The 14726-nt window shown below is 34.2% G+C and overlaps 1 protein-coding gene across 4 annotated transcripts; it reads right to left on the bottom strand.

Moving 5' to 3' along the window:
• Positions 1-5896: 5896 nt before the first annotated feature.
• Positions 5897-7269, bottom strand: LOC140972229 (cyclin-dependent kinase inhibitor 6-like). 4 transcript variants are annotated; one of them, XM_073434679.1, is made up of 4 exons: positions 6848-7269; positions 6690-6733; positions 6387-6563; positions 5897-6260 (listed from the first exon to the last, which is right to left on the bottom strand). In XM_073434679.1, the coding sequence occupies exons 1-4, from the start codon at positions 7073-7075 to the stop codon at positions 6197-6199; spliced, it is 513 nt and encodes a 170-aa protein (XP_073290780.1). In that variant the 5' UTR covers positions 7076-7269; the 3' UTR covers positions 5897-6196. The 4 variants fall into 4 exon arrangements, with proteins under 4 accessions (XP_073290780.1, XP_073290778.1, XP_073290779.1 ...); XM_073434677.1 differs by having other exon boundaries at positions 6690-6751; positions 6848-7268; XM_073434678.1 differs by having other exon boundaries at positions 6387-6560; positions 6690-6751; positions 6848-7268.
• Positions 7270-14726: the final 7457 nt, after the last annotated feature.

The raw sequence follows: 14726 nt of genomic DNA, 5'->3' as shown, positions 1-14726 counted from the left end.
TTCCTCTAGAGTTGTTCACACTCCGACTCACAACTTCCAAAGTGCTACAAGTGTAGTTCATGCTCCTTTGAGATTGCCACTTAAACCAGATCATGTTCTTTTGAAAATCATATATGCCGGAGTTAATGCTAGTGATGTAACTTTTTTTCCATAAACCTTTTTTTTTCAATCTTTTGGTCAAAATATTTTAACATGTCTCCCATCAAATTTTGTCATAGATAGAGCTTGTGTAGAGATGAACTGCCATCATCAAAGAGGAATCCGATGGCCAAGGGGTGTTTATTCTATTGATGAATATATATCTCTCTCAAGCTTGAAATGCTTATTAATGAAAACTATCTCTGGACAGGTGAATTTTAGTTCTGGATGGTACTTTAGTGGGGGTGGTACTGACCTTGCTTATCGCCTTCTGGCCCTTCCCTTCGATGCTGGTTTTGAGGTTGGTTAACACTTGCTTCATGTGTTTGCTTGATGCTATCAGTAAAGATTTCAAGTTTAAGGAGACAAACTAAACTTTAGCCATGACTGCGTATGGTTCTTCATACCACACATCAGTTTTCAACATTTAGTTTTGTGCGTTAATTTCCTTATGATTTGCATAATATTAAGTGCATTTTCCTACGTCCTAGTTAGACTAGCCTGTTTTAGACTATAACTGTGATTTGTTTTCTTTCTCCCTTTGCATTCAACAGTTTCATCAGATAAATATTTGCATTCAACAGTTTCATCAGACAAATATATGCATAATATTTTTGATGGTGCTGATCTTTGCACTATGAGCATTTCAGTTTATTTATCTCTTGAATCTTGAGTTGGTTCTAGTTTAGAGTTAACTCTGTATATGTTTAGTTTCACATCTTGTTGTGCCAAAACATTTATTATTATTATTATTATTATTATTATTATTATTATTATTATCCCTATAACTTTGATTTTTGAGTCGGGCATATCCATTTTAATTAGACAATTACGATATTATATTATGGCCGTGGGAGTAGTTGCTGGTATAGGTGATTCAGTTAAGCACTTCGAAGTTGGAAACATTTGGAAGTTACGCTGAATTCGATCGCCATGGTCAGACATTCAATATTTGTCTAAACTTTTTTTCTTAGAAAACAACAATATATTTTATAATAAAAACAATAATTACAAATGGCGGACAAGAGGTCTGCACACTAAACAACAAAAGTTCGAATCATATTAACAATATATAACACTCCAATCCCAAACTAAATTTGAAACAAAGAAAACTAGAAGGCCGAACATTTCTCTAAACTTTGATGCATGTGGTACCTTTCATCATTAATTCTTTTCCAGAAATTTTTGTCATGCTCACTTCTGGATTGACATCATTCATAGCTCTAGAAAAGGTGCTTTCTGCTGATGTTTCAGATTCAGTTTTAATTTCACTTTGTTTGTTCCTCTTCTTTATTTAGATTAAAACATGCACCAGGTTGTTTGACAATTCCTTTATCTAAGACCTTGTTATTCGAACTCATTTCACCAAGAGAATGACTTGCTAATCCTTTCATCCTTTTATCAACTTTACAGGCTGCACAAATGGAATCAAGAAAAACAGTTCTTTTTGCTGCTGCTGAGGGGGTGGGGGGCGGACAGGTCAATTTGCTGTCCAGGTACTCTCTGATTATACAGGAACATTTCATTTAAGCATTCCTAATCGTTGCTTACTGGAAGCATCAATCACTGAAGTAAAATATGATGGGGAAATCAATCATGCATTAAGGTTGACCTTAGCTGTGTCTTATTTTAAATATGTTTTCCCATCTTTGTAGCCTCAACTTCATGACTGTTAAAAGTCAGAGGAAGGTATCTGCATATGGGAAGAGCTCTTTCCATAGACGGTGCTCTTGATGCCTGGTACAATAGGGAATTCTTATTTTTGTGGTGGGGCAATAAAATAATTTTCCAGAAGTATTTTTGGAGAGTGACTGGAGTTGATGACTTTCTTTGATGTTATTTCTAGTTCATCTTTCAATAAGTATAATCTCATTCATGCACTGCGAATGGATCATTTAAATTTTTTTTTAATCATCTCATTCATAACTTCAATCTGATCAATAAGTATCATCTCATTCATAATTTCAATCTGAAGTATATTAACTCATATGAACCATAGATTTGTGCAGCAGGCAAAACTAGCTGGAAATAAAGTCATTGCCACCCGTGGAGGTAAAGGTAAGGCCGAGCTTTTGAGAAGTTTGAAAGTGGATCGAGTCATCGACTATGAAGTGCAAAATATGAAAACTGTACGTCTCTTGATTTGTTTTTGAAAATGGCATGCAACGTAATGAAGGCAAATGAAGCTAGGAAATTATCGATGGGCTCTGTCTATTTGAAGTGGAACTTTTGGTTTAGCTTTGTTACACTTTTGTTTGTTCCTGATATATTTCACTTGCATTTTGTGAGTTGTTGAGTCTTCGTACATGAGACAATAAAGTTAAAATTTATACGTCTTGGGATAATTTATTCTCGTTTATTTTCCTTTCTACTTTCCCGGTGTCTAAGACATGGAACATGTGGAATTTTGAGAATAAAATTTCATACTTGTAAAGTGAGATCTCCCAACTTCATCGGTGGTTCAAGTTTTTACCCTCCAAAAGTACTCAATATTATTACATTATATGTTTAACATAATATAAGTTATAGAATTTATGGAACGAACAGGCAAATTTTGGAGGAAATTTCACGTTGTCAGCTGGGTAGTAAGTTTTTAAGTTTTTAATTAGAAAAATATTGTTTTTAAATATAAAATTGTCTTTTCGATTGGAAGATAAATAATGCAGAAGTTTTAAGTTTTTTAATTAGACAAATATTGTTTTTAAATATCCACCAACTATCTTTTAATTTATGGTATGAGTCAGATAAATAAATTTTCAAATAAGTATTTGGTATCTCTCTTTATGTACATGTGCACAATTGTCGTTGCTACCTAATTTGATAGTGGCATCCACTGGGGTATCAACTGGATTACTGTTGGTATGATATTCTTTAATTTGTCTTGGGAAAACTCGGGATAGAAATGGGTGAACCAAATGGCTAGGTGAAAATAGTCAAGACAAGAGTTTGACTCTTTTTCCTTAAAACGATATTGCCCCGCCCCGGTGCTCACGGTTGTTGGCAATTCGTTTCCCAAGATACAACGACTACGGCTTTAAAATAGTAGCACTACAAATTTCAAAGCCACACGAACTTGAAATGTTTAGAACGCTATCAAGATGGTATGCAAACTTTCTAGTTTCGAATTCTAAGCGTTAAACTTAAAAATCCAATTCCAAGAGTTTATATCTTGCAAAACTTGGATTTAAGCGCAAATGCTTATAAAACTCAAAACTAGAAGACAACTCTTTAATTTAATTCCAAAGTTCGAATTTAAGCGTAAAAGCTTAGAAAATCCAAACTCAAGANATATATATATATATATAATCTTTTCGATTCAATCTTTTCATTCGATAAAATTTGAACTCAATTAATTTCTCATTCACCCTAATTGGTAATCAAGAAATAATTTCGTTTGCTACGTAGCTCGTTCGAATTATTTTATCGATTCAAATGAGTACAAAACTCATTTTTCTAACAATTACATCATATCCAAGCATTCTTATTTATTTTAAGAGGTCAGTCTAAACTGCTTTTTCTTTAGAATGAGTTACTTCCATGTCAAGAAAATATTTGAGGTTGCCCAAATCTTTGATCTCAATCTGTCTAGATAAAAAGTTTTTGATTTTTGTATTTCTTTCCCGTGATCTCCAATTAACATGATGTCATCAACATAAACAATAAAAACGGCTTTCTTCCTTGATGACACTAGCTTGACAAACATAGTGTGATCTCCTTGGCACTGATTATACCTTAGCTTCTTAACCGCTTGAGTGAACTTGTCAAACCGAGCTCTAGGTGACTGTTTAAGACCATATAATGCTTTCTCAAGTTTGCATACCTTGTTGGTATTGGCAGGAGTGTCAAATCTTTCCATGTACACTTCTTCTTCAAGATCACCATTAAGAAATGTATTTTTTTTACGTCCAGTTGATAGAGTGGTCAATCAAGATTTGAAGCCAATTAGAGTAGTACACGAACTGTATTAAATTTATCCATAGATGAAAAAGTCTCTTGGTAATCAATTCCATAACGTAAATCCCTTGGCGACCAAGCGATAATTAAACTTGTTGATACTATTATCTAAGTTGTGTTTGACAGTGAAAATCCATTTGCAACCCATAAGCCTTTTTCCTTTTGGTAGATCAGATATCATCCAAGTGTTGTTTCTTTATATATATATATAATTATTTCGATATAAAAATGATAATTTTTCATGAGTTGGGTCTGGTCGAAGAACTGTCTCAGAAAATTGATATGTGAGACGGTCTCACAAGAATTTTTGTGAATAAAAATATGATAATATATTTTATAAAATCACATAAACTCCTATGAGATCGTCTAATAAATCAATTTTATGATATATATCTCCGATCTAACCCGACCCATGAAAAATATTTCTTTTCACTATAGGTATAGTCTATTAATAGTAAATATTATAATATTTTGAAATATATATACACACACGATGTCATTGAATTTTGGGAGGATATATTTCTCACATATTTATGATAAAATTCGAGAGATATCTTAGTCTTTAAAAATATTATAATAATATCTTAAAAAAGTTTAAGATGACCCAACTTCTATCATAATTTATAAACGATCAAAAAGCTTATTTTGACATTCAATATTCGACAATTTTTTTAAACAAAAAAAACAATCTAATATAATATACTAAATGGAACAACACCTGTTTAATAANACAAAGAATAGAAACACACACACACACACACATAGACCCACGTTGAACATTTATAAGAAGAAATTCAAAATATTCCCAAACGCTCTTTTAAACCATAAAAACCCTACCCCATGTCATCAATTCCAACTCCCTGACGGCTGACAATACCCTTGTATTCATTTTCGATTTACCAGAGAGCTGAAAAAACGTGTATTATTTCAGGCGTATGACGAACATCATATATCTATATATAAAGTTATATATTTGTTCGTCTCAAATATTGAAGATAAACGATTTTTACATTTAAGACGTACCATGTACAATTATGATGGGCTGTAGCTTACTTTTTTTTTTTTTTTAAATGCGCCAAATATTGTGAACCAAAAAATTAAAGATTTTCCAGTAGAAGCTAGCCAACAAATAAGACAAAAATTTGTGTGAGACGGTCTCACGGGTCGTATTTTGTGAGACGGATCTCTCATTCTTATTTGGGTCATCCATGAAAAAATATTACTTTTATGTTAAGAGTATTAATTTTATTGTTAATATCGATAGGGTTGACCGGTCTCACAAATAAAGATTCGTGAGACCATCTCACAAGAGATCTACTCAACTAATAAAACATATGGTTTTGTTATGTCTTGTAATATCTTTTGGGCAAATTCCATTATTTCGACATTGAAAATTAACCCCTTTTTTTTCGTTGTTATGAGTTATGACAATGAAATACTTAAAAACCGAAATTTATTCCAGCTGCGTTTACCTTTTTTTTTTTGTGTCTCCCTGAAGTCTACTTTTATTATGTAAATTATGCACTTTTTTTGTGAAAATATTATCCGAATTTCATTTTTTTTAATATTTTGGTCTCATAAATGTACACAGTATGATGAAAAACAATTCAATTCGCATTTAAAAAAAAAACTCATAAGTAAGTCTCATGTGAGACGAATTTATATTTGAGAGACAGGTCGGTCTGATCCATACCTACAGTGTATATCTCACAAAATTAACCCGTGAAACTATATTTTTTAATATTACTTTTACATCAAATCAGGTCGAAGATCATAATTTATCAAGTTGTGGTTAAGCAACGTGTCTCTAATGAGCTCATACGAGTTTTGGATCAATCAACACTTCTAGCAATATACACACACCAATATTATGTTTCCCAAACTACAAATTCCAATAATTTCTCTATCAACATTGTGGAAAAAGAACAACATAATAGAATATATATATATATATATGTATATATATATATATGCTTGCTATACACAAGACATGAGCAGCTAGAAGACTTACAAAGAAAATAAAATATGAAGGGAATTTTTTTTTGAAAAGAGAGGAATCCATTCTTTTTTTAGTAACAAATTTTGATTTCAAGGGTACTACTTACTATAAAGGAACCCACTCGTACTTGCCTTCCAATGGGACGTCCTTCGCTATATCATAGTTATACCTGAAAACGATACACAATCGTTCAGTCAAGTCATTGCTCATCTATAATGAGCCGGGGTGATAGGTCTTAACATGCGCACTGTAGTGATCGATGATTGTGCGTGGGTGGGGGAGGGGTTTGGCTTACTTTTCGGCGAACCGTTTCTGCTCGTACTTCTCCGCCTCGGCGAAGAACTCTTCTATCTCCGCCGTAGAGGAGGCGCTGGTACGGTGAGGACTCGCTGCATGCGGTGTTGATTCCAGCGACGATTGCTTGGAATCTCCACGAGTTTCGCTCGTTGGAGTCGACTCATTATCAATTCTACTGATCAGAAACAAAATGACAGAAAAGAAATAAGAAAACAGCGGAACTGAAGTGAATGAATAACTGAGTAATTCATTTGGAGCGGACTTTGTTTGAACTAAGCAAAATTTCGTTAACAAACCAAACCTGCAATTGATCGCCATGGAAATTTCTCCATCCGAGCTTTCGCACTGCAAAACAACGATATCCTAGAAGCTCAGCTCAAAAAATAAGCTGCCATATACATAATCTCGACTCGATAAGCGAACAGAACCTCAAAATCCTCGGAATTCCAGGTTTCTCACCTCTAGATCCGGCGACACTCCACCGCTCTCCGTCACTCCACCGCTCGAATCATCATCGTTATCCGCGCAGCAGCCGCTGGCTACGGACGCCGCATAAGACACGGAATTCTCCAGCAATCCACGCTCGGAGCACAGCTTCCTCTTCTTGATGAAATTCAGCAGCATATCTTCCTCCTCCGCCGCTCCGGTGTTCTCCTCGCTTCTCTTCTGCAGGTAGTATTCCGCCATCTCTCCCTAGCTACCTATACATACACGTATCTGTACATATATGTGCGTGTGAGGATATATATGTGTGTGCGCGCGTGTGCGTGTGCGTGTGCGTGTGATCTTAAAAGGTTAAAAGCTGGCTTTCTTTTTTGCTCTAGCTTTCAGTACCAGAAATGAAGGGGGGGAGGTAGGGGTAAAATGGGAGATTCGGGAAAAAGATGCTGATTCGATCCAGATTAAATGGACGGTTTAACGTAGCATGTGGTCCCGAACCCGTTAACGGTGACAGGCACATGTCCTCGCCGTTACCAGACAGATTCGACCACACACACATACAAAATGAATGTGTAATTTTTACTCAAAAAAAAGAGAAGCATAATTTGGATATTTAATTATTTTGTTTTATTATATACCAGCAACTTGATATACACACAACTGTAAGTATATAATATTTTTGACACTGGAATAATATACAGCAACAAGAAGCAATAAGTCGAGGCAAAGATAAATCTTTAATCTACAAGCCGAAATTGTCCGTATAACAGTGCTCTACGTTGACGGCAATCGTCTCTAAGATACAAAGACTTTGAATCAAGAAAATGCCACACTACAACTCTTGGTAATAACGAACAAAATATGCAGAACTTTCAAGCACAAAGTGAACAAGAAGGGAATCCAGTGAAGATACGAAAAAGTACGAGCAATGCAGATGGAAGGATTATTTGTAGCCCATTAATCAGTTGTGTAGAAGGAGCACAACTTTATGGATACGAACACAACTTTATGTAAAGATGACAAGTTTCTCAACAAGTTTGGGGTCCCGCAGGGAAAACCCGAAACGGAGATGGGGATCCCCGATTTTTTCGGGTTCGGGAATTTTTTAAAATCACCGAAGTAGTTCAAAGCGGATGTGGAATTACTATCATCATCCCCGAACCGGCTTCGAAAGTAATATTAATAATAAAATAATAATATTATAAGTATTAATAATATAATAATTTTATTATTTTTTAAAATATTAATAATAATAATATTATTATCACTAATAATATATAATAATAAGTTTTGGTTTGAGAAAAATATCCGAACCTGCCCTCGTCTTGTCCCGTTAATATTTTTTAAATGGAGATGAGGGCAGGGATGAGAATTTTATCCCCGCAGCTGAATCCGAAAAAGCAGGGATTGGGTCGGGTATGGGGGTGTGATGGAATTCTGGGACGAGGATGGAGTTGGCAAACCCTGTGATACCCTTGTCCCATATCTAAAAAATCAAAGATTTAAAATGAGTTTATAATGGCTTACGATGGACTTCTATAGCAACTTGGGTTAATCATTTTCGTAAAGCGATGACGAATACGAAGTAGTTGCTATAGGGGATCATTGTGCAGTCACGCAGCCTCGAGCCCGGGCTCGGGGTGTAACAGAATGGTATCAGAGCCGGTCACCGGCATGGAACACCGGGAAATAAGTGCTATGTAGGGCAAAGTGCTACGTGCATGGGAGCCACCTCTTGAACCTGCGGGGCAAATTGCTACATGACGGGAGCCACCTCTTGAATCTGTAGGAGCCACCTCTAGATTCTCGGTGCTGGGGGATCGAAGGGTCAGGCCGCGACGAGGACGTCGCGTTCTGAAGGAGGGGTGATTGTGATACCCTTGTCCCACATCTAAAAAATTAAAGATTTAAAATGAGTTTATAATGGTTTACAATGGACTTTTATAGCAACTTGAGTTAATCATTTCCGTAAAGCGATTACGAATACGAAGTAGTTGCTATAGGGGCTCATTGTGCAGTCACGCAGCCACGGGCCCGGGCTCGGGGCGCGACAAACCCGCCCCGCCCCGCCCCGCCCCGCTGCAATCCCTGTGTGAAAGGCCAAGGGACATACTGTTGGATCGAACGCATCCTGGCTGTTGTGAAGGCTAAGGATGCACTGTTTGGTCCGAGTGCGGGTGATAGACTAAGGGACACAAAGTTTTCGAATGGGTGAAATTTTATTTCGAAAATAAAAAATTATTTTTCAAATAAATTTTGTTCAAAAAGATTAATATGGTCAAGAGACTGTACCACACAGGGACGAGCCGAGCGGAGCCAGCTGGCCGCGCGGGCGCGTGTTTAACCGAGACCCAGCCTATCAGCGTTTTCTCCCTTCCAAAAACTTCTGGTGCCACTTGGGACCCAAACCCTTAATTCAAACTCGGAGCTAATAAAAAGACTATATTTGGCTTGTTTTCTAATGTGGGACAATTTCCACTTGTTTTCATTCATTACTCACAATTTATCCAACTAACTATAAAATTTTATAACGATAGACACTAGTCGTCGTTGCTCATATTAAACCCTAGATCAGGAGACGTGGAGAATGTTTCGACAAAGTGTTTAAAATTTTATTTTATGTATTAAATTTTGTACCATTACGAAAATAAACATACTATCATGACATGGTATTTGAAAAAAAAAATTGATGTATTTATCGACAAAAAATAATTAGTATATGAGTCTCTTATTTAATGATATGTAGTTAAATGATATATGTGATGTGCATGTGTGTACAATATGTATATTAATAATTTGATGATCTCGGGTTCACAAGAATGAGATCACGATCTTATTGATATTATCTTTGAGGACAGAGATTTCAAGGCGATTACTGAGATTCATCTTGGTCCGATACAAACCCAAGATTCACGGATTTGGCATTATAGCAAGAATGGAACCTATACCTTGAAGACGAGATATCATCTTGCTATGAGTCTGGACGTGAACTCCGACTAACATAAGATCCAAGGAGAATAGAAAGCGATATGGAAAATGAAAGATCCATCAAAAATAAAAAAAAATTTCTCTGGCGTGCTTCTAGGAATTTTCTCCCTAATCGCATTAATCTGCAGAAGAGGGGCATCCATGTTTCATCATTGTGTGTGTTCTGTAATGTGGAAATAGAAGAATGGCACACATTCATAAGTTTCCCTTTTGCCCGTGAATGTTGGGAGAGAGCTAATCTAATACGGGCGGTCGACTCTCAAGCGAGAGCTAATGAAGGGTTCTCGGATTGGCTATTTAACATCATCCAAGCCCTTAGTGATCTGGAGCTGGGAAATTTCGCAGCTGTCCTCTGGGCAATCTGGAAGCAAAGGAAATCTATGCTATGGGACAATCGAATAGGCTCACCATATAGAGTGCTGACTACGTCAAAGAGTTTCGTATATGAATGAATAGTCTCTTCATGAAAATATGAGACACCACAAACCTCTGCTTGCAGGAACCAACTATGCATCCGGAAACCACCCCATACGGGTGTTGTAAAATGCAACATTGATACAACCTTCTTTGAAGACATACAAGGCGTGGGTATATGCATGGTGGTACTTGACGAGGAGGGAAAATTCACTATGGCCAGAACAGTTTTGATGAAAAGACTATGATGCATCAAAGAAAGAGAAGCTATAGGCTTGCTTGTAGCCCTATCATGGATACGCAACACAAATTTCATAACTGTTCTCTTCGAGGTGGACACGCAGGTAGTCTTCTAACTTATGAAGGCAACAAATGCGGATTCGACTGAGTTTGGAGACATTATCGGGCAATGTTGAAAAATATTATCTATAAAATCAAATTTCTTTGTTCATCTTATTCGTAGATAAGTAAACAAGATTGCTCATGTGTTAGCTAAGCATTCCCATTTTTATGCTAATTCTTTTGTTTGGTTGAAAACACCAACATGTATTGGTGATCTTTTGAGTCTGTACTCTACTATTTCTAATTTTGAATGAATTGATGTTTAATGTTTAAAAAAAGTGTATGTGATAATTTATGATTTAAAATTTTGATATTTACCTANGATATTGAAATTCAACTTTTATTTACATGAGATTTTGAAAACAAAATGATATGCAAAAAAATTAAAAATTATATAGAATATATATATAGTTGGAGTAGAAAAGATATGAAGATATTGTTAGAGTATCGTTTTCTCGCATCAAAGCACGACAGAAGTTTAAAATTTTTGTTTTGACGTTCAAAACGTTCCCGAGCGTCATATGATTTAAAACATTCATAGTTTGTTTAGATCTGTTTACCTTTGCGTATTTAATGCTGGACAGTAAACCAGTTCGGGATTAGCGAGTTGGTTCTTTTTGTAAATTCTTACGAACGGATCTCACTTCTTTAATCGTCAAATCAAATCCACGGATCAAAGTGCATGCTAGTACATAGAGCTTTTACGATGTCCCGGATCAAATGACTAATGGTGTACAACCATAGCCACATACTATTCCACTTGATAAGTGATAACCACTTTGACGGTTCAGGTGAGAGTTATTCAGTGCATCATCAAATGATCACTCATCTGTATGAATGAATATCTCATGCTCTTACTAATGAAACATGATGTTTATATCACAGATATTAGTCTCAAGTTCAAGCGATATTTATCCTTATTTTAGACGGCTGATTTAACTAGGAATCTGTTTAGAATATATAGTACACTTCCTAATGAGTTTTATGATCTTACGTTGAGAGACAGACCTCATGGTACTTTTTGCATATTCAAAGACTTTATCTATGCAGCTTGCATGAGTATATAGATAAAGTAAATGTCATAATTGGATAAAAACATAAAATATTATTAAAATAAAAATTATTTTTACATAATAGTAAATGAAGCTCGAACCACAAGTTGACTCGCTGGACACCTATTCTAATAAATATTGGGGAAGAGAAAGTAGGTATTGTTAGAAAATAAATTTAGAATAGAGAGCATTTGAGTTTATTGGGTGCAATAATTGTCTCTGTTAGGTAAAATAATCAAAATGTGGTGCTTGAACTGCTATACGATTTAAAATATATGAGTTACACCGTTAGCACCAACTATAACTTTTAGTAAAGCGACAAACATTCGATCTTATAAAGTTCATTCATTAAAATGATCGAAAGTGATTTTTCCCCGAAGTTCGTGCATTATCAAATAATAAAGATAAATATATATTCATGGAAAAATGTTAAGATTGAAATTATGTTTGAATGAAAATTTTGAACAAGCAATTGTCAGTAAATATCTCTTGATCATATTTTCAAGATTTGTGTCTTAAATATCAATCCCTCGAGATGAATTAACAAGAACGAGAGACAACATAATATTAACTTTGACATGATCAAACAAAGGAAGAGCATTTGCATTCTTTTTGAACTATTTCTTCTTTCTTCTTCTTTCTTCTCAAAAGAGAGTTCGCTTCATTTTATGATTATGAAACTTGTGATTTGTAATGTTACTATCACAAGTTGAAAGTCATTGTATCTTGGGAGATGATTTCATATACGGTGATCACCATGTGCGGTGCAAATTCGTCTTTAAAGACAAAGAATTTTCTCTTGCATCGACTTCAAACTGCTGACAGATCTTCATGAGTTTAGTTATCTTCAGGTTGCGGTTCAAATGTAGGTGTTAAGGAGAATCTCCACCAACAATTTTAATACGAATTTTTTTTCTATTCTTTGGATTCTTTCTTTTTTGGTTTGCAACTTTGAAGATGTATAACAATGAACATGAATGACCTAAAAGTATACAGTCTCACGACAATACGACGACTTGTGAATAGTTGAATTTCAATTATTAGGTTTTGAAATTTTAATTGCTTCTTTTTGTAATAGTCCTTAAATTTGATGTTCTTTCGAATCATTTGATTGAAGAACTATGAATATGTTTATTTTCTTGTGTAAAATACAAGGATTGTAAATTATGAATGATGAGGATTATGATAAACGCTGAAATGGTAAGTCCATTCAAGTAGTTTATTGGCTCAAGAAATCAATACTTTGTGTATTGATTAAGGAAATTCTTGAAACTAAAGAAATCTGAAATTGGAATGAGACTTGAGATATTAAATTTAGACTATGGATTGAAAAAGATAATCAATTATATGTTTAAAATTTTACATCATAAAAAGGGATTTGCGTTGAATAATAAATGATCTCAATACATTTACTGAAAATTTAAATGGTTCCTTTGATATGAGAAAATAATATTTCATCATATTCATTAATGACAGTACAAGATATGAGTTATATATCTTGTGAAATGAAAGATGATGCTTTCGTGACTTATGATGGAGATAAGAATAATGTATCAATTATATATAACGTATTGTATATGCTGTGAGAAATTGTTGTATTATATGTTGTTTGATTCTAGTTGAATTTTGTGAGTTGTCTACGCTTAAAACTTTGGATTTGCAAAATATTAAATATTAAATTAAGTTTTTAAGCTTTTATGCTTAAAATTCAAATTGTGATTGGAATTCGAGATTCCAAGTTTTAAATTTTATAAGAAAACAAGCTTAAATAAAAATCTGCAAGATATTTAAATTCTTGAATTTAGATTTCTAAGTTATAATACTTAAAATTTGGAAACTTAGAATTTTCAATACCAATCCAACAAGAAGTGAGATGATAGACTTGAATAATATAGTGTTATCAAATTTGAGAATAATGTATAAAGTTAGAATTCTTTAAGAAAAAACGATTAAGTTCAAACTTAGCAATATATAAATCCTGAATTTGGATTTGTGAGTTCACTGCTTAGAATTTTATAAAGTTATGCTTACCCAAATTTGTGGTGGAAGTATTTAGCAACTGTAATTGAACTACATTATTCTCCTTTCTATTTTCTTTCGAGTTTAATTCTACATACTAATTTTTTAAGATTTCGCGCTTAAAAATCCAAAATTTACAAGATACAAACTCTTAAGTTTAGATTTTCTAAGTTGTGCTCTTAGAATTATATTAGACAGTTGTTTGGAATTCTCTAAGCAATTGTACTTAAATCCAAATTTGCAAGAAATAAACTCTTGAATTTGGATTTATAAGTTTTAATGCTTAGAATTTAGATTAATAACATACTAAACATTTCAAATTTTGTGAGACTTCAAATGTCACAAAGTCTTATAAATAACTCAAAGTTTGGGGATGCCTCATTTAAGATAGAATGACCATGTTAAAATATGACACATAATTAAGTGAATGATGGTATGTCTGAACGTATACGTCAAATATATAATATCATGTTAAACTTAATCTCCAATGTTGTAATCAATTTTGATTGAGTGTAATAATAAGATCACTTAATAGATTCGTTGTAAAAAAAACCTTGGATGGAGATCAAATATATATTGTCGAGAGGAAGGAGCTTAAAATCTACAAAATAAAGTTTTCACAGCAGTAACTCGACCTTGTTGATTGGAGATCCCAAGATCTTGGTTTAATAGGACAGTAAAATTATGAGAACTTGAGCAACACTCGGGAATTATTCCCTTCTCATTCCTAGGACGATGAGAGTTGAAATCTACCAATGTAGTGATGTTAAGTATTATACTTTTAATTATTCATTTACCTATAAAAAGTGAAGTATGATAGAATACTCTTAAAGAGAAGTCACTTATGTGAATGTGAGAATGGGACGTCTCAAATAAACATTTATGAAACCAAGATGTGTTCCATGGTCAAAATGGACATAACAGAAAAACCCAAAAAATGATAGGAAAGTTACTGTGTATGTATTGTTGTCTAGTTTTATACAAATCACCAAAAAGTTCAAGATATCATGTTCACTTCGTGGTCTTGCAAATCCAATATTATTTTACTAAGGAAGGTTCAAAGCCAAAAGCCACCTCGCCTG

This window comes from Primulina huaijiensis, chromosome 3, assembly GCF_012295235.1.
Source record: "Primulina huaijiensis isolate GDHJ02 chromosome 3, ASM1229523v2, whole genome shotgun sequence".
NCBI classification, from domain to species: Eukaryota; Viridiplantae; Streptophyta; class Magnoliopsida; order Lamiales; family Gesneriaceae; genus Primulina; species Primulina huaijiensis.
Note: the sequence above shows the minus strand (reverse complement) of the source record. Positions and strands in the feature narration are given on the sequence as shown.